At 35.5% G+C, this 18813-nt stretch overlaps 1 protein-coding gene across 1 annotated transcript in view; it reads left to right on the plus strand.

The window, feature by feature from the left end:
- The window catches only part of BBS9 (Bardet-Biedl syndrome 9), a 281935-nt gene that overhangs the window by 165758 nt on the left and 97364 nt on the right, over positions 1 to 18813 (plus strand). The window contains exon 23 of the mRNA XM_058833781.1: positions 3641 to 3751. Within this exon, the coding sequence (XP_058689764.1) occupies positions 3641 to 3751 (111 nt within the window). The remainder of the gene's footprint in view (positions 1 to 3640; positions 3752 to 18813) is intronic.

An 18813-nucleotide genomic window follows, 5' to 3' on the forward strand; every position in this document is an offset into this window, starting at 1 on the left:
AGAAGTCTCATTTCCTTTGGTGAACAAAGTTCACAATTAGCTTGAGTGTAATTTTTTGCATGTTGTACCCTATCAAGCAGTTTTGTTGACAAAAGCTTGCTTTCTTGGATTTATCACAACTGATAAAAGATCTGTGATGCCAGACAAAAATTTAGCTACACAGAAAAGGGGAAAAGAGTGGGTCAGATGTAATAACATATTCTAGATGTTATTCCTGCCAACAATTAATGGGGAAATTCATTTTATGAAGCTCTGTTTACAGACTGACATCTGGAGGACTTCTCAGCTTGGATCATTTCCAGCGTGTAGATTTATGTACTACTATTCCTCATCCTTTCCCCTTTTTTCCTTAAATATTTCCCTTTTCAGATCTGTACCATTCAGTTAATTGTGAATGAATGTAAATGATTTTGTTGCTGTGATTTCTTTTAGGATTCAACGTGCATAAAAACTTAAAATAGTTGCTAAAACAGACATTCAGTGAATACTTATTGAAAGGTATTTAGAGCTATAAAAAAATTCAGAGTTCTCGTAATTTAAAAGTGTTCTGATCAGAGAAGTCAGAATACAGACCATGAGTAGATATTTTGAAGTATGAAATGAAAAGCTTGTAGTCCTAGCAGAAAAGGTCTTTTTTTTTTTTTTTTTAGTTTTTTTCCATATAGCTGTCCTGAGTTGTAAAATGTTCTGAAATCACAAAATCCTGGTCTGCCATGGTTCAAATATTATATTCAGTAGTGTATATTTGTGCCTTATCCAGTTTCTTTTTCAGTCTAGTGAAAGTTTGAAATTTTCTTTGAACGTTTCCCTTCTTTCAGTGTGACAATGGTCTCAGTGTAGTCTCCACACCTTCCTTCCTGGAGGAAATCATAGCATGTTGTCAAGGGTATCCGTTGTTATCTTGAGGATGGGTACCTGTGCTGATTGGCACAGAAAATTTCTTGTTAGTTTCTTTGGAAGAAGTGGGTACCACTTGTGTTGAGGCAGGTTATGTGTATATGAGGGTCCAGTCATGCTACCCAGCAGTAGGCATCTGAACAAGTTAAGGGACATTTAAACAAATTTGACTAGCTCCTTCATTTAGAAGGTAGTACTGGTATTAAAAGAGCAAGGTAGAAATGATCCTGTAAGCCTCATTTTCTCGAAAAAAGGTGAAAGTACAACTACTATATTGATTTCTCGTTTGATCCCTTATTTAAATAATTATTGTCACAAAAATCCTAGTGAAATCCCACTCCACTGCGAACAGTGCTTTTAGCACATGGAATGCCTTTATGAAACAGTAGCATTTAAAAAATAATTAATAGGAAAGAAACCATTATTGGCATCCTGGTTGAAGTAACTTGTAATTACTACTCTTAGTATTGATGCTGATAATACTGCTCTGTGTGTTCTGTCTAAATTTTCTTTTGACGTAAAATAGTATGTCACTGGTAACATTTCAGTCGTCAGTATTTTCAGTAAAATAAATTTATGGAAGAAGTTAATTTTTGTTTTAATTGAAATAACTTCTGATGGTATCATGACAAGTAAATCTCAATTAATCTCTCACATTAAAATCAAAATCATGACATCCTGCTTCCTTTTAACAAGTAGTGTGTTGTAGCTAATGCAAATAGACCTTTTCCAACTCTTACTTAGTTACTGTCACCATTGCAAACTAATGAAATATTTTGGCACCAAAGGCCATCAGTCCTCAAGGCTATTAAGTTACTGAATTTTGGGTTTTAGAATGAATGTTAGAAAAGTTCTCTATTTCCATGTAGAAATTCAGTAGATCCTAATTGGCTTGGTGAGTTTTTGCTCATGCTGTTACAAAATATTATAATATTAAAATGTATGATATCATTCTTAATAGTTCTTCGGGGCAAGAAACCTTAATTTTGTATCCTGTATTTACAGGCTAGTGTTTAAGAGTTTAGATTTTATCTGAACAATAAGAGTGAAAAAAATCTAAATTGACTTTTAAAGCACTGATTTCCATTTCCTCAAATCTCTTAGTTCACATTTTAGTCACAATTTTCAAATGACAACAGAAGTATTGGTTTACAGATATTTATTTTCATTTAGGCTGTTGGTACATTTATATTTAATGCAATGTCAGACATGACCCCATTGTTACAGTATTTTAACATGAAGAGATTTTTCTAATTGACAATTTTTTCTTCTGTTTTCATAGCAGGTATCCTAAATATTTGAAGGTGTCACAGGTTGCAAGTCTGCACACTGACACATTTACTCCTAACCTTTCTTTTTTACTGTCAAGATTTGCTTGCTGCAAATCAAACATAAATCCTGTGATGCACCTTATATTTTCTCTCAGGGTGTATTTGGATAAAGCAGCTTCTGTCTTTACTCTTTCTTAGGAGCAAAAGATGCTGTATTAGTTCTTCATCTGGTAGGATTATGTGTTTTTCACAGGATTCACTGGAGCTGCTGTGCTTTACCCTGGCTAGTCAGGGCATTACATTTCTGCAACACATGGTGCATTGGTTTGCCAGGGCTTCTGAAACTGCCTGGGAAAGTGCAACTCTTCTACTTATTTTTAATTAATTTACTCATTTAGTTTAGGAAAGGGAGGATAGCCTGTATTCTGCAAATTTGGTGCTCTTTTTACAGGGCCTGGAGTAGAACATGTCTTTTCAAAATAGAACAACTCTTATATGAAGGTAAAAAGTCTTTGCACACCATTGGGAGTCGATGTGCTGCTTACAAACATGTGCTTTCAGAGCACATTAGATGAGTACATGGATTTGTTTGCTTGCTAGTGGTGTTCCTGGGAGGGCTGTGAGAAAAAGATGCAGCTCAGCTGCGTGCTGTATTGCTGGCAATGCACTCACTGTGGGGCCATCTTTTTGCTATGGAATAGTGACACATCTTCCAGTATCCTGACCACAGCTGTTCCGAAATAAATTTACATCAGCCTATTCCACTGCAAGTTACTACAGCTGATACTACTACTACTACAGCTGATACTATACTAAATTACATATCTCTTCATATTTTAAACACAGGCATTGAAACATATTTGAAGGAAAAAAACCTGTGTGTTGGCCTAATGAATGACTTGTAAAGCAATGTTGAAACATACAAAGAAGTTATTATACCATACATCTATAACCACTTGAGTAAGGCATGTTATTGGACACTGAAAGTGTCCCTGTGTTTTTCATATCTTTAATAGAAATACTGTATTTAATGGCCCATCCAAAAAAATCAGTATGTCATTCTTTGTGGCATGCTAACAATTTTCATAAGGTTTGTTGATTTTGTAAAGTTATTTCATTCACACATAATTACTTTATTACAAAAATAGCTCCCATAATCTGATCTTTAACACGAATCACATTGTTTTCCATATTTTATGTGGAACATGTTTTGCATATTCCGCGGTCTAAGTTAATTGAAACTCTTTTTCAAGATGACGTAAGTAGTAGAGAGAATTCATTAAAGCATAATCAACCGTCTAAACAATGGAAATAGTTTTCTTTAGCAAATGTTTCCTTGAAGTGAAAGTAAAGACTATTTTAGTTTTATATGCTCCTGTCAGCTAATTTATTGCCTCTTTTCCTCAATTATGCCCCAGTGATTTTGTTTTGTTGCATAAACACCACATTAAGCGTCTTCCATTTTCAACTAGGTGGCTGCACTACAATCCCAGAGTCTGATTTAGAGGAAAGGACCATTATACCGGGCTCCACAGCAATGTTTGCCAGTCACGGGCAGACCACAAAGCAGAAATCCAAGCCTGGTAAGAAAAGAAAAATTGTTATTTCACTTAGAGGTGTACAGCTCATATTTTCAAAATGCTTGTGGACATATGAAACAAATGGCATACATTTCAGCCTTTGTTGACATAATTTTTAGGTTTTCTTGCTACAGTAGTACAATGTGTAGGATTCTGAGCTTATTCAGCTTCCTCTGTCAAGAGTGGCTCAACTGTAAAGATCAGTCTTGGAGTTAAATAACTTCAAAGTTGAAAGGTTTAGTGCTATGTTATACTTGAATGAGGTTCTCACAGGTTTTATTCGCTATCTCCTCCACAGAGGCAAGATGAAGCTGAGGGCATTTTGATGTAACAAAGGTGGGTTTTTTTCCTGTGGTCTGGTGGTTACACTTTGTGCCAGCTGATTAAAATATGGTCATTACTTATCTTTTGTGGGGAGACTTCCTAGAATTTCAGAAAAATATTATTGGATATAATAAAATGAAATTATACTGGCTATAAAATATGCTGTGTATCGTGATGACACATTTTCTGGAAAGACTTCATGCTGCCGGGAACTGTGATATAGTGTTAACATATTTTAAAAGCAGCACTGTAAAGTACTGCCTTGCAGTTTAATAAAGTGTCTGGTAAATTCTCAGGGTTTGATTATAGCAATTTCACGTTTTGCTTACTAAATTGTACCTTCACACTTCTTTTCCCCTCTCCTTGACTGATTTTATCCTATAATATTTATTATAAAATGTATTTGAATGTTGCTTGTAAATCAGAAGTGCTCATTATGGATGGGTGTTGAAGAAAAGCAGCTTAGAGGTTGCAACCAGCAGCAGTCAAAAATAGAAGGTTCTTATACACCTGCAAAACACAGTCAATTGTGTGTTTAAAAAGCATTCAGCTGCTGGTTTGCCCAGCTAACTGTAGCACAGACAGGCAGGGAGTTGGAATAGATAGTTAATTTCAATAGCAAAATTTACATTACCAAATTTTTAATAATAGGTGGGAAAGAAGGATATGGAATGCAGCAATGTTTAGTAATGCCACAGTGTAACTTAAAAATTAGTACTTGCTGACAAAAGCAACCTGAAAAATCCCCTGAAGGCCTAAAGTTCTGACTTTTCTAGAGTGCTAATTGCTTGTGGTCCTCATGGACTTTAGGTCATTAGAGGAAGAGAGCCTGTCAAAGTTGACATAAATATAGTTTAACCTTTGCCATCTGGATATATTAAGTAACCTCCTGGTAATGGAAAAGTATATCATCTCTCTGATGTAGGATACAATCCTGATAAAATTCCAGCTTCAGGCAATTAGACTAATAAATCACAAACGTATGGCAGGTTATTTCTCTTTGTCTGATGCTCCAGTCTTCTGACCAAGCACATATTTGTTCTTCAGTAGATAATGTTCTCCTATATTTAAATAACCTTATTACTGAAAAGACTAGCGTGAGTGGAAAAGTGTAGAAATGTATTCATGAGATCCAGAAACAACAGCATGGGGACCTGCATATCCTAGTGTAAGTCTTAGCCCATGGTATAAATTGAGACTTACGTCACATAGCTGGCTGTTGTTGCTTTGTAACTATGAAGGGCAGAATGAAAACTTTGAAACCTTTTAAAAAAGTCTTGAGGTTTACAGCCGTGTGTTATACAAGTGAGTTTAATTCATTCATGGTAAGAATTGACTGCTATCTGCCAGTTAGTGCTGCAATATAGAGAACACCTAGAATATCTGCCACCGAGCTGTCTGGAAATTCTAATTGCTGTGAGTGTAAGAGCCAAGGGAGCTACTTAAACCTGACGGTAACAGTAGGCATGAAATCACAGCCTTTCAATGTTTTTCTCTACATGATATTTTTGGACTGAGTTCTTGTTCAGGCACCACAGACTGTAGCAAGACCAGGGTGATTACAAAGAGCCCTCAAAGAATATTTCTTGTGTCTTATGTATCTTTTTATTTGAGTTTACATTTAATTTAACTATGTGCAGTAAAAAAAAGAGAGAAAAGGACAAAGTAGAGTAAAAGTAATTTTTCTTGATATATCTTCCTTCATTTCCTAATGGAGTTCAAGATAGATTCTCATTATAAGTTGTGAGTCGGTTGTTTGATGACCCTAGTGGGTCACTTCCAACTCAGGATGTTCTGTGATTATATGATAATGTGTTGTATGAGCTATGCAAAGAACTGAGGGAAATGAGGGACTGAGACCTGGAAGGCTGTTCTGTGAGAAAGTGTGCTGTAGGGCATCATCCTGTCACAGACTTGCAAATTATCTCATGCAAAGTACTATACTGAGACTTTCCAGGCAGCTGCTAAGCATGTGAGCAAGACTTTTGGCTTTACTTGGAACAGTTACTTGGGAGAGCAGAAAATGACATCTACTAGTCATCTGCAAGTCTGTGCAAGGACAGAATGAATGGTTTTAGCTCAATGACAGAGTCTCTTTGGAAAGGGAATTACTGGTTTTATGATGCTTTCTTTTAATTGCTGAAATAGTTCTCACCGGTTGTTTTTCTTATTTATTTCTAATCCAAATATGTTGTCATTTTATCGTAGAGAGTGGGATCACTTTAATGGTATCTGGAAGCTAATGGTATTATTGCAGTTGTAGGAGTAGATTCTTTTAGATGGCTTTTGCTTTGAGTAGGTAAAAAATACTTCCTTGGACATTGTCTATCCCAGTGAATGGAAAAGAGTTCTTCCATTTCTTACAGCCTCAAGACATGGAGTCTGTTTATTGCATTGGGAGGAATAAGGTTAGCATAATAAATCCATGCTAATTTTGTTCTTTTGGTTAGAAGGAGGACAGAGCAGCACATATTGCATATATATATATATATATTCTCTCACTATGCACAAATCTAGTGGGAGAATTTGAATGTAATTTGAAGTTAATTTGTTATGTCTTTACTTTTTCCATGAGCTCACAGCTGTAATACTAATGCTTACCTCTACTGCAAACAAGTACAAACATAGTGATTGTAGACTCTATGTAGGTACTGTGGAATTCCTTTGTCTTTTGGTGTACTCTTCTGTTTTCTTCTTTACAAGTTATGAATTTCTAACTACAGTTGCATCTGCTTGAGTGGTCTGATTTTATGGAGAAGTTTTCATGTGTTTTAGAAGGTAACAATTAACAGAGCTTTACAGAGCTCCACTTTTCAAGCTCTTACTTGTGCTCAAAAATTTCTGATGGAATTAATTGAAATCTGGTTTGTCACAAAGAGATATAGAGAAGCTCTTGTACCGGAAGGCTTTTAGAGAAATCTCTAAGAAATATGAGAAACAACCTTAAAACAACAATTAAACTGTGCTGGTGGTGAACTTTAGGATGTAATAACAACATATGCATTTATTGGGATATAGCCCTTAAAGTAAGTATTTTGAACTCCTTGTATGTTCTGTGCTGCATGCTACTTCCTATGAAAGAGAATTTCCTAAGACTTTTTTTCCAACCAATATTTCTCCTGAATATTTTACACAGAAAGGGTCTGGTTGTTTTTCTATGAGTAAAGAGTTTTATGCTGGTAAATCATTACTGACTTCATTAAATTAATGGAAAAGCAGATAAAAAGTTAGTATGAATAAAGGAATGGGTTGAAAAATGTATCTTGGTTTTTTTGATTGGTTTTGTTTTGGTCTTTTATTTTTTTTGAGTTTTTTTTCTGTGAAACAATTGCGCTGAATACTTTGTAATTTCCTTGCTCAGGATTTTACTGCACCTGGTGTCAGATTTGTCAAATGTGATGACATGCAGGTATTGGAATTTTCACAACTTGTAAGACTTGATTTTCCTGGCAGAATTTTTCATCTAAGATCCCATAAACCTATTCTGTCAATGATCTATCTAAACAACAACAACAACATCTTTAATATTTAAGGGCAGTCATTGCCTGACTTTGCCATGGTAATTCAGAACAATTGTCTCTTCCTGAGAGAGCAATATGGCACAGTATTTACTTTTATTGTTTAAACACAAATATTTCTGAGAAGCTATTCATAAGACAAAAGATCTAGCATTTGGATTTGCTACTGTGCATCCACTGTTTTAGTTAAATTCTTTGTAAGTTGCTGTCATGCAAATATTTAGATAACTTAAAGATTAAATTTTGATGTTCTCATCTTCTATGATTATATTTAGTAAAGTAAACAAACTTCCATAGTTTAATACTAAAATCATCTAAGACCAAAAACTGTGTCAGCATTTATATTTATGTTTGGAACAGATTTTTAACTGTCTTTAATTTAAATCTAGCTTATTATTTGTGATTAAATAGGCAGCTATACATAGACAACTGTGAGGTTGAGCTATAAACTCCAATAAAACAAGACATTCTGAGTCAGATTTTCAAAACACCCTCCAAAGTTGCACCCAGACATTGTACAGCTGTGTGTCTTTAGTGTATTTATTTTGTTACCTTTTCTTCAGCAATGTTCATGTAGATGTAGTAGGTGATTTAAGAATATCTTTCAACTTCACCCTCCTAATCAAAGATTTCTGTTTTTAATAGCATAGACAATTTTAGGAACTATCCCATGGTTCCAGTCCACAAAGATGTTTAGTTGTACTAACCTTTTAATAAACAAGATTGAAACTGATTTCCTTTAAAGGGTCTAGGGACACATTTAAATTTATCTATCTGCTTAATTTTTCTTATGAATACACAACTGTGTGAAACTGCAAGCTACATCTGCTAAGTAGCTCATCAAAAAGTGATGTAATACAAAATGAAATTATGTGATAATGTTTCATGTATTTGATTTTAGAAAGGTAAACACTTAAACACTTGGCTTTGTACAAAGAGATAGTAAAGAGCTTTTGGATATAAATTGCTGCCAGCTCTCCACTGAGTCTTTTAATTTTTTTGCTGTACTGTTCTTAATATTATTTCTTGCCTACACATTTGAAGAAAGGCATATCCTGGAATTTGTTTTGAAGGGTGCCTTAATTTGCTGTAAAAGCTCTAAAGCAGGTCTGTGTAAGATTTCTATTTTCTCTCAGACATATATTGTTTATATATTGGAGTAATAACTCCCTTCATTTTCAACATGCGTGTGTAAGGTACAGATGGCCTTACTACTTTATTGTAATTATCATCATCTGCTGCACTAGTAATCATTTGGATACAGATGTTTTTTGCCAATTAGAGCAAAAGTATTTGCAATGTACAAAACAATTCACTTTTCCAGGTTAGACAGTATAATAGGACAGAAATAAATTGTAATACTGACTATTGTACATGAGATTAAATAAAAAGGAAATGTTTAAGTTAAGCTAAAGATAATCTTGAAAAAAATATCGATGCTGTCTGGAGTGGGATTTCATGCCCATAGTGAACTTTCTAAACAGTCAGCTGAATGAGTCAGTCCTGTTGGCAATACATCCTTTGCAGCTGGTCATGGCTGCAGTCTTGAACCTGAACTTCTGGTCTGAAGTTTGGTTACTACACTCATAGCAAGAGTAGAGAACAGACTTATTTTAAAAAAATCATTGAAGGCCCAATTAACAGGGCTCTTCTCAAGGGATAATTGTGATGCTGACAGTTTGAGCACAGTTTCAAGCATTTTGACAAGTGAGTTGCAACACAGTGTTTTGTCATTGGGTAACAGAGACCTGAATTAGAAAGAAATCTGTCAAAAATATGGAAACTTGTGACGGCCTCAGGTAAGTGAAAGCTCCTTCAGACCTAACCTCATTAGTTGCTCACTTAGGTATTTCCCACTGATGTATTGTGATATTATGAGACTAGATCCTTGTTTCTTTCTGTATGGACATTGCTATGCAATAGGAAAGATACCAGGAGCCTGCAGCTGGGCCCACCTAATACTTTAAAATTGCTAAGCTAATTGTTTCCACAAGAAAAGGTGCAAAGAAAATCACTGGGCTACAAAAAGCCTATTTTTCTGGAGAGAGTTGAAGAGATTTATGGAGGTTTTCTTTTCCACAGAGTCTGTTTTTCTAAAGAGCAGTACAGCTTAAGAGATTAATGTGAGAATTCCTTCATTAAGTCAATACCAAATGAAGTGCAGTTTCTCTTTTAGCAGGAGCTTGTATATACATCTCCTCTGAAACATAATATAGCACATGAGAACACAGCAAGTCTTTTATATGTTCTATTATTTGCAGCTTGTACTATATTATAATGTATATTGCCAACTGCAGTGAGTAAAGAGCTCAGCCTGTGTGTTTGCACCGTACAACAGTTGGTATAGTGTTCTACAAAGTGCTTTCATTCAGAGGTTAAAAAAAGTGTCAGATTAATTCCACTTTGTTTCATGACTCTCAATGTAACAAAGAACTGAGGACTACCTTACATTCTGCTTTGTGGGTTGTTTCAGAATTTTTTGTGACATCACAGAAAAGAGGTAAGAAATGAACAAGTCATGGTATGGAGAGCCTGACCCTTTTCCTTCAGATTTGGCGGCTTTAATAGAAAGAATTGTTTGTGTCAAGTATTTAATTTTGCTTCATTTTTTAATGGAGAGAAAATTCAAAGGCAGTCTTAAAATTATTAACAAAAGGTTGCTACTGATGCAGTTAAGGAGCAGCAAAGAGTGATACAAAGCATAACAACATATTCATAGCCATATCCAAAACTTTCTGGAATCTATCAAAAAGCCTTTCCATATTTTTAACAAGACCTAAGCATGAGAAATCCTGATGGATAATGGAAGGGTAGGAAGGTAAGGAACACATAAAAGTTAGGCTGAGAAGAGAGAGTATGCTAAATATGAAACAAACACAAAAATCAAATCTAAACACATTTTTAGGAATTATGATTAGGTTTTGTAGGCAAGAAAGGGAAACTGTAGCACAGTAAAAGGAGTAAAAAAAAGAGAGATGTTTAAAAGCTTTTTTTTGTGACTAAATGCAAGTTTTCATATTTTCTTGGCAGTTTTCTGGCATAACTATGAGCTTAAGAGAAGTAGATGATTGTCTATCACTAGGATTCATTCACGCACTTGTCTTCTACAAGTAAAGATGGGCTTGAAAGAAACTAGTCAGACTTTTCTGTTATTTGCTGCTGCTTACTTTTCATCTGGGTAGGTGAATTAATACTCCATTTTCCTTATGAATGTTTATAAGACTTGTGTTGCTTTTGTTTCCTCACACCAATTATTTCCTCCACTGCATCAAGTGTTGCCATTTAAAGTGCATGCTACAAATATGCCCAGCATTCTGTATTTTTTCTCATGGAATTGAACTGCTGGCTACTGTTTTCTTTAGCTTGAGTGAAATCTTTTTACTGAATACTGAGTAAAACTTGTTTCTCAACACAAGTGTTTATCCTGTGTTTACTAATGCATTGCTGGCTCTCCAGTTCTGCAACACAAATTTTGGTACCTAATTTTTTGTTTAACTGGGAAAACATAATTTTTGTTCAGAACATGGATAGCTTTGAATTTCAAAGAATTGTCATTCTGTGAATTAGTGCATTATTCCTGGCTTCACTTCTTTTGTCAGATCTTTATTGGTTTGTAAGATAGTACACAAATATCTGTGCTACTTTCTTGACATTATAGAATAGTACCTATAAAATTTACATTCTGTTATTGATTCTTTATGTTTATTTGTGTTAGATATTAATGGTTCATGTTTGTTAATGCCATTCTTTGAGAACTATAAACATTTCATTCTGTTCTCTTTTCTAACAAGGTGTTATTATTAAAAAAAAGTGGGGGGAGAGAGGGGAAAAAAGGGACAGATAAACTCATTAATATATTCTTTGAGTGCCTGCTCAACATTCCAAGCCAAGAAGAATTTAGATGCTGCCAGGCTTATTGAATCCTGCTCACGTTCTCATGGCCTGGACAACACAGTTGGCAGACAGACATTTTTGGCTTCTGCCATACACCTTTGTATAAGAGAGAAAATTAAATCAGAGGCATTCAATAGGACAAAACAGAGCCAAACACTCAATTGTAAGATCTCCTCTACTGCTGAAAACCAGTATTGCAAGTTTCAGGAAATCCCAAAAACTCATTGAGCACTCCAAGGAAGAGTTTTTCTGATGCAGAAACTTGGAATTGAAATTGTATGTTTTATATAAAAGTCAGATTACACTTAGTAAGGGTTACTTCTATCCTAAAACTGTTTCACTACCTTTTTTAGAACGCTAAAGTTAATATTTTTGTAATCATTTGATATATCAGATGAGTATTAGTTATTTGTTAATTCCAGGATGAGCCTTTAAAATGGTTTTCCAGGTCTTTTTTTCCAGGTTATACAAAATGCCAAGTCTTACTTTATAGCTTGTCAACATTGGCCACCAAATGGAGATTAGCTCTAGATCTTTAGGAACTGTTTGCTGGAAAAAAAATGACATTGTGGAGGTGTTAGAGGTTATTTTCCAAAATATCTTCTTTTAGAAGTAATTTTAGTGTCTTGCGCCCCTTTCTCCCCTCACCGTTCCAGAAGGCAGCCATCCATATTATGAGCTAATGGCTTAAACGTTCTTTAGAAAAAAAGAAAAAAAGGACTGTTTTTGAGATACAGAATTGCATGAAAGCACCTGAAACTGCTAAGATCAGTTCTCTCTCCCTGAGGGCTGACTCTACAACCCCCTGAAAAATAAAGGATTTGAATGGAAACAGTGACTCTCATTTAAGGAACTGCTGACACGCCTCAAAAGAGGGAGCACATTCCCACATGCTTCATGTTGGAGAGTATTACTGGGACTGCAAATAAGTTTTCCATGTAATTTTGTGGAAATTGTCAGTGCCATTATAAGTCACTTTGGAACTTTGATAGTGCTTTGAATTATAAGAAAATAGGTATTATTGGTAATATGGATGTATATTGCCAGTTCACATCATCTTAGTTAAATAATATTGTGAATAGTATTGAAATATTTCTGGGGTTGGAATCACAATATTTTTTCCTCTTAATTATTAGAATGAAATAGTCAAAATGCTACTGCACCATCAAGTTTCTACCACTCACAGCTTTTGTATCGAGACAATGTGATTGCCATGCTTGTATAGGTGGGCAATACTGTGATGCTGCTGTTGATATGTCTCAGAAGAGGCTTGTACCCCAAATCCCAGTAGTCTATTGTAGATAAAATTTTTTCTCACTTTGGTCTTCTGGAGCAGTATACATTTTGGTCATGCCGGCTGTAGTTCTTAAAACTGGTTACTTAAAAATTCTTATTTTACATTTGTATGCCATAGTGTTAAGAGCCATTCCACAGTTTTTTTAATTCTCCACTCACTTCTCCATAGTGAACATAGGCCTAATCCACATTCTACTTTCAAAAGTAATATCTTTTGGGGCCACATCCCTGTGTGCTATCACAACCATCATAGCTGATGGACTGTCATGAACTCCTTGGTTCTTGAATTTATGAATTTCTTTGAATTGCCTGTGGTTGTGAGATGCAGCACATGTGACTATGTTGAACCTAATACTTGAATCTATCATATTTTTAACTTCACTGGAGAATTAAATGTAGTAGTTATTGACACTTTGACTGTAGTTATGCAGGTCTTCTGATGTTTACTGAGCAAAGACAGATCAATTGTAATGGCAGAATTCAAAAGTCAGGCTTCCAGAATGGATTCAAGTTCACCATACTGATGAGGGTGATTGGATGACTTTGTTAAGGAATTGTTTAGTACCCTGGGACCAAACAACATTACACTTAGGAAGGTTTCTGCAAAAGGGACAAGCAACAGCGGAGCAGTAGCACTAGCCCTTGTTATTAAAATCAGCAGCAACCAATGCAGTACTTATAACTTACCCTGAGGTAATGTCTGCTAGGCACATTCTAATTCTGAGTTATTTGGTATTGTTGTGCTCCACAGAGTATCCTCTCAGCTCTTTCACCTGTTAGAGTAATTATGTCTTCCTGTGGTTGGGTGTCACCCTCACCAATTTAGTATTAAGCCTACTGAAATGTTTCCAAAAGTAGGATATGAGGCTGAAGTAGGAATGAATGAAAAACAGGGTGAGTGCTGAATTTTGTAATAACTACTGGAACATAAAGCCAGATGACTCCTGCTGCATGAAGCAGGTGTGTCTTCCCAGCCTGTGTTAGTGTATATCTATACCCATGTGTCAAGGTTAAGCAGTAGGTTAGTTCACAAGGCTGAATAAATTTAGGACCTTGGAAACATGGGCTGGAAGCAAAAATAGTCTGTAATTCCTAGGACAGATTTTGTTTTCAAAGTTTGGTTCACTTTTAAATGAAAAAATAGAAAGATGTTCCAAAATGCTAATCTGAACAGGATATGATATTTGGAGTGGTGTTAGAGCTATGTCTGATTCCTTTCATGGTACCCCCAAAGCAAATGTATTATATCACTTAATGAAGACACATTTCTATTATTAGTATCAAGTTTTTTTACAGCCCACATTGCCTTACAGGACAAGGTAAACCAGAAAAGAAGCCCTGTAGTTCCTTAGCTTGCTCAGATTCTAAATAGAGTAAACAATTTTGAGGCACCAGTAGGCTACATAGCTTTTCAGCTCACTGTATAGTTACTATCTAGCAAATAAGATACTACTTAATAAAACCTGAACTCTTGTAGTTGTCTTTAAAATTTCTTTATGGCCCTTGCCATGTAGAAGACCTTTGCCATCATGTTCATAATTAGGTTGAATCAGTGATTTATTTTTTCTGAATTAATTTTGGCTCATAGATGTCATAGGTGTCTTCAGATCTAATGCCCTGAGTGTCATGGAGAGAGTGGTGATCTGTGTAGCACTGTACAATACCCCAGCCATGCATTAACACCCTGGAGAATACTACTTTAAAAGTTAGAAGCTAAGTTTATTTTCTGGAAAATAGCCTTAGAAAAATGCAACTTGGATTTTAATTTGATCTCAATCCCATTCAAAAAACCTTAAATAGAAAAGTTAGGAGTAAGAAATAGTAAAATTATATGCAGTTAGACAGAGCCAGAGGTCTACTGTGGCTCTATGTATCAAGAAAATTTTGTTATTTTCTAGCTTTATTCTGTTGTGTATATTCCAACAAATGTTATATTCTTCTCATGTTTATGAGTGCTAAAAAATTGTCACTTTGAGCTTGGAAACTGCTGTCATTGCTGGTGAGAAAGATGAAAAAGAAGCAAGATAAAAACAGAGGATAGAAGACAATAGGACAGTAGAAAATACATTAAATGTAACACATCACATGGATATTAATTCTCTCCCCTGAAGTCATAACTGAGTAAAGTTTTTAATTGTGAAAAGTGTTATTAAAAACATGTGCATGCTTTCCTCTGGGCTACACTGCTAACAGCATTAAACAAGCAGTCACTGCAACAGTTCCTCAGACCTCTTGCAAAACATGCCTAAAAAGATAACTTCTGCAGAGCTAGACTGCCAGTAGTACTCAGGGTAGCTAACTCTAAACTGGACTGGTTGTGTCCAAATGAGCAACAGCCTAGAGTGGGGAGGTTGCCATGGCTTTATCTTCTCATTGTCTCAGCCACCAAGTGTCTCCATTCACTGGTGCCAGCACTATTTATAATGATCAGGTGGGTAAGGCAGCTTTATGGAGCTAAACGGATCAAAATTTCAAAATGTAGTGCAAGCTGCTTTTTTTCTAACCTTAGTCTTTATCCATATAGTTAGACCATCAGAAGGAAAGGTTACTGTCTTGTGGTGTCAGTGAGCTGTAACTGTGTCCACAGCTGCAAAATTGCTAGTTCTGCTGTAGGAGAGGTTGGTATGTGCATCATGATGCAGGGAGGAGAGCATGAACATCCCTGTGGCAGCAGGCCATAGCTATGTCCAATTAAATATAAAATGTGATTGCCTTTTACCTTTTGACTCGGTCAGCTGTGTGAATTCTCCTCATAGTGGCAGGAGCATGAATGCTGGATCAAGGAATAAGAGAAAGGGGAAGCTGCAATTAGCCCAGCTTATGTTAGCCTATGCTGTCACAGTAGCTTCAACATAATCAAACCCTTAAATAGGAGCTCTGAGAAAAGAACCCAGAATGCTAATAGGATATTTTAAACTGTGTGGTTTGCCTTATTAAGTGTAGTTGTAAAGTTATTCTGAGCTCTCTTACCTAATGAGCCAGTGCTAGAAGTACTAGTTTATTTTTATGCCATGGAAGGTGGTTTGTGTATGATGGGGAGCCTCTTCATTCTTGTGTTTGCAGTCCATTGTGCCAGAACTCATTTATGCTTTTTCCTGGCAATTTTCTCACAGCTCTAAAATTGTGGACACAGGACCTAATCCAACAGTTTTTAAGCACATGCACTGCCAAGCATATGTAGTCTCACTGGACTCACAAGGGAGTATAGTAGGCAAAGTGAAAACGCCCTCTGGTCTTTCTATATCAGCTGTATTTGGTCCTCCTTGGAGTAAAATTGGTTGTAAGCCTGAAAGAAATGTCATATTAGGACAGCTGCTTCTCCTATGCTCCTTAGCATTTTCTTGGTTTTGTCAAATGGAGAATAGGTCAAGACTTCATCATGAACACAAAACTAAGCCAACACATAAATACCCTTGAGCAGCAGTTTTAACATTTTAGAATATTTATAGCTAACAGCGAAATTTTAGGATAATAAATTGTTCAAGATCCTTGTTAGTTCATTTTCTATAAAATACAGTTTTTATTCTGGATTAATTCCAGATGCCTGAGCAAGGACTAGAGATCTATCTGGAATGGTCTAAATACCTTCTTTTCTCCTCTCCCTCTCCCTTTTCTGTTACGAAAAACAATATGAATGCTAAAGTGTCTAATTTTTGGAGTAGTAGCTTTGAGACATACTTGGTTCTTATATCCCAAAAAGGGGTAAAGAAGGTGGAGGGGCTCTTTCATAACTCCCAGTGAAATATTCTGCTAACTCTTTGAAAGCAGGTATTTCATTCTTGTCTGCTCACCATTATCTGCTTGCATAGAAAAATAGAAGTTGTATTTGACTTCCTGAGGTAGGTTTTAAAGCCATTTTAGGTCTTTGGAATGTGATTCTGCTAGATATGTATTACTGTCTATATTGCATATCCATGGTGATGTGCTTTTTTCCCTGTTTTTACAGCAAATGGGATGAGTTTTAAAATCTGCAATATACGTTAAGAAATGCTTGTTGCCTGATTTTATTATGATAAAATAGATGCAGTTTCAGGGGAGACTATTCTTGGCAGGCATTGCTTGAAGTAGAATTAACAGGCTCATCATGATAGAGATATAGAGATCCCCAGAGACCTTCTCTCTTTGTACAGATATTAAATAACTGACAAAACTTTCCATAAGAATCTCTGTATAGACATTGCTTTTTTTTTTTGTGAACTTTTTTTCTCCTGGAAAAATATCTATCTCTCCTACCTGTTCATATCCATTTGTCCTGTCATAAGACACCTCTTTCCACCTGCCATTCCAGCTGAAGCTGGAATCATTATTTTTGAGTTCTGGCAAGAGGAAATTTGCCTCATGTTGAGATGAATTTGAGATATTTGTAAACCATTTTCTTCGCTTTCAACTTAGATTTACAGTCAATAGAAAAGGGAATCTTGGTAAGATTCACCTTTGCTGTAGTGGCAGAATATTTTTGATACTGGGACAGTGATAAGAAAACTGATTTGTTAAGTATTTTGGTGAAATAAACATTGACACTGGACAAGTCATTTTGGCATAGACTCAAATCTTTTCTCTTGCCAACTGAGTTTGGGCATATTAATTTTGGTTAAGGGTAGTGTGCATTCAAGTGAGATGAGAAACAGTCTATCATGTTGTGACCGAGGAGCCTTAGTACAGGTCAATGTGCTGAATACTGATGCTTTAAAATTATTTGATCATAGATTTATACAGAGATAAAATATATTGAACATTTATGAAGGGATAACAACATTATATGGAAATATTTGTCAAAACCTAAGGATCAATTCAGTTAAAATTTCAATTAAAAAATGGAGAAAAATATTTTCAAGTGTCTGTTCCCCCACACTCCCATTCAGGAAAGTGTGTTAAGACAGAGCAGCATAACAAATTTGGTGTTCTTCTCTTTATTTCTTCCATGCTGTCTCAAATCATTGCGATGGTTTTAGATGATGTGTTAATGACTAGGTATTTAATATAAAAGGCAAAAAATGGTATACAAGTACCTGCAGTTTGACAGGAGTGAAAATACAGGACACCAACAATGGCAATGCAATATCAAACAGAAGTAGTACAGTTTTGTTTGAGTACAGCTGATTAGATTGATCCAACACAAAAAGGATGCCAATAGGAAAGTGTAAACTTTTCAGCTTTGGACAATATGCAGAGATCCATAGTACACTTCAATGGTGTGCTTGAAATCTGAAAGTATATTCAGCCAAGTGCATTACTAAGCATGTGGTAAAATAAAGAAAACAATGCTAAACATATGTGTAAGACACTCCTTATTGCTTATGTGACTTGACATACATGTCCCCCTACTTATGTCCCTTAAATTCTACTGAGCTCACAGCAGTGGAATGAGGCAAAGCTGCCAGTATCTTATATTTCATTCATTAAAACTTTAAACAAAAATGTCGTAGTAAATTATGAACATTTTAAATCTCTTCTGGAATGAACCTCTGAGTTATTTTAGGTATAATTTATTATTTGAAGGTTTGTGGCTGTGTAGTTTTGAATTCAGCATCAGGATCTGTGTAAGATTTATGCAGAGCTATTCATATTTAATTGGAATGTTTATCCAAATATTCATGTTATTTAATTAATCTGTTAGATTTGGAAAGAAACAGACTTTTGCCTTCTCCAAAGGTCAACCCTACTAGATACCTAGCATTTTAAAAAGACTAACAGTGAAGACAAGTTTCTACTGTCTCTAGTGAATCCATAGGTCAGATTTTTGTTCCACTGACTTCACTATTCAGTATAGGAAAAGTAGATGGCACAATATTTTCTTAAATTATTTGAATATTGCTAGTGTTTAGTATATTGTAACATCAATATATGATCATTCATACCACTGATAGGTTGTCTTTTAAATTAAGTGCACTTCAAATCAAGCCGAAGAGCTTGACTACACACACAAAAGCGTTTCAATATCTGAAAAGACAACCTGAGCTTTGGTTCAGACTGTCATTCATTCCACCTACATTAGCAGCTTCTGAAGACTCAGTAAAGAAGGCAGCTTCCTCT

This window comes from Poecile atricapillus, chromosome 2 (assembly GCF_030490865.1).
Source record: "Poecile atricapillus isolate bPoeAtr1 chromosome 2, bPoeAtr1.hap1, whole genome shotgun sequence".
NCBI lineage: Eukaryota > Metazoa > Chordata > Aves > Passeriformes > Paridae > Poecile > Poecile atricapillus.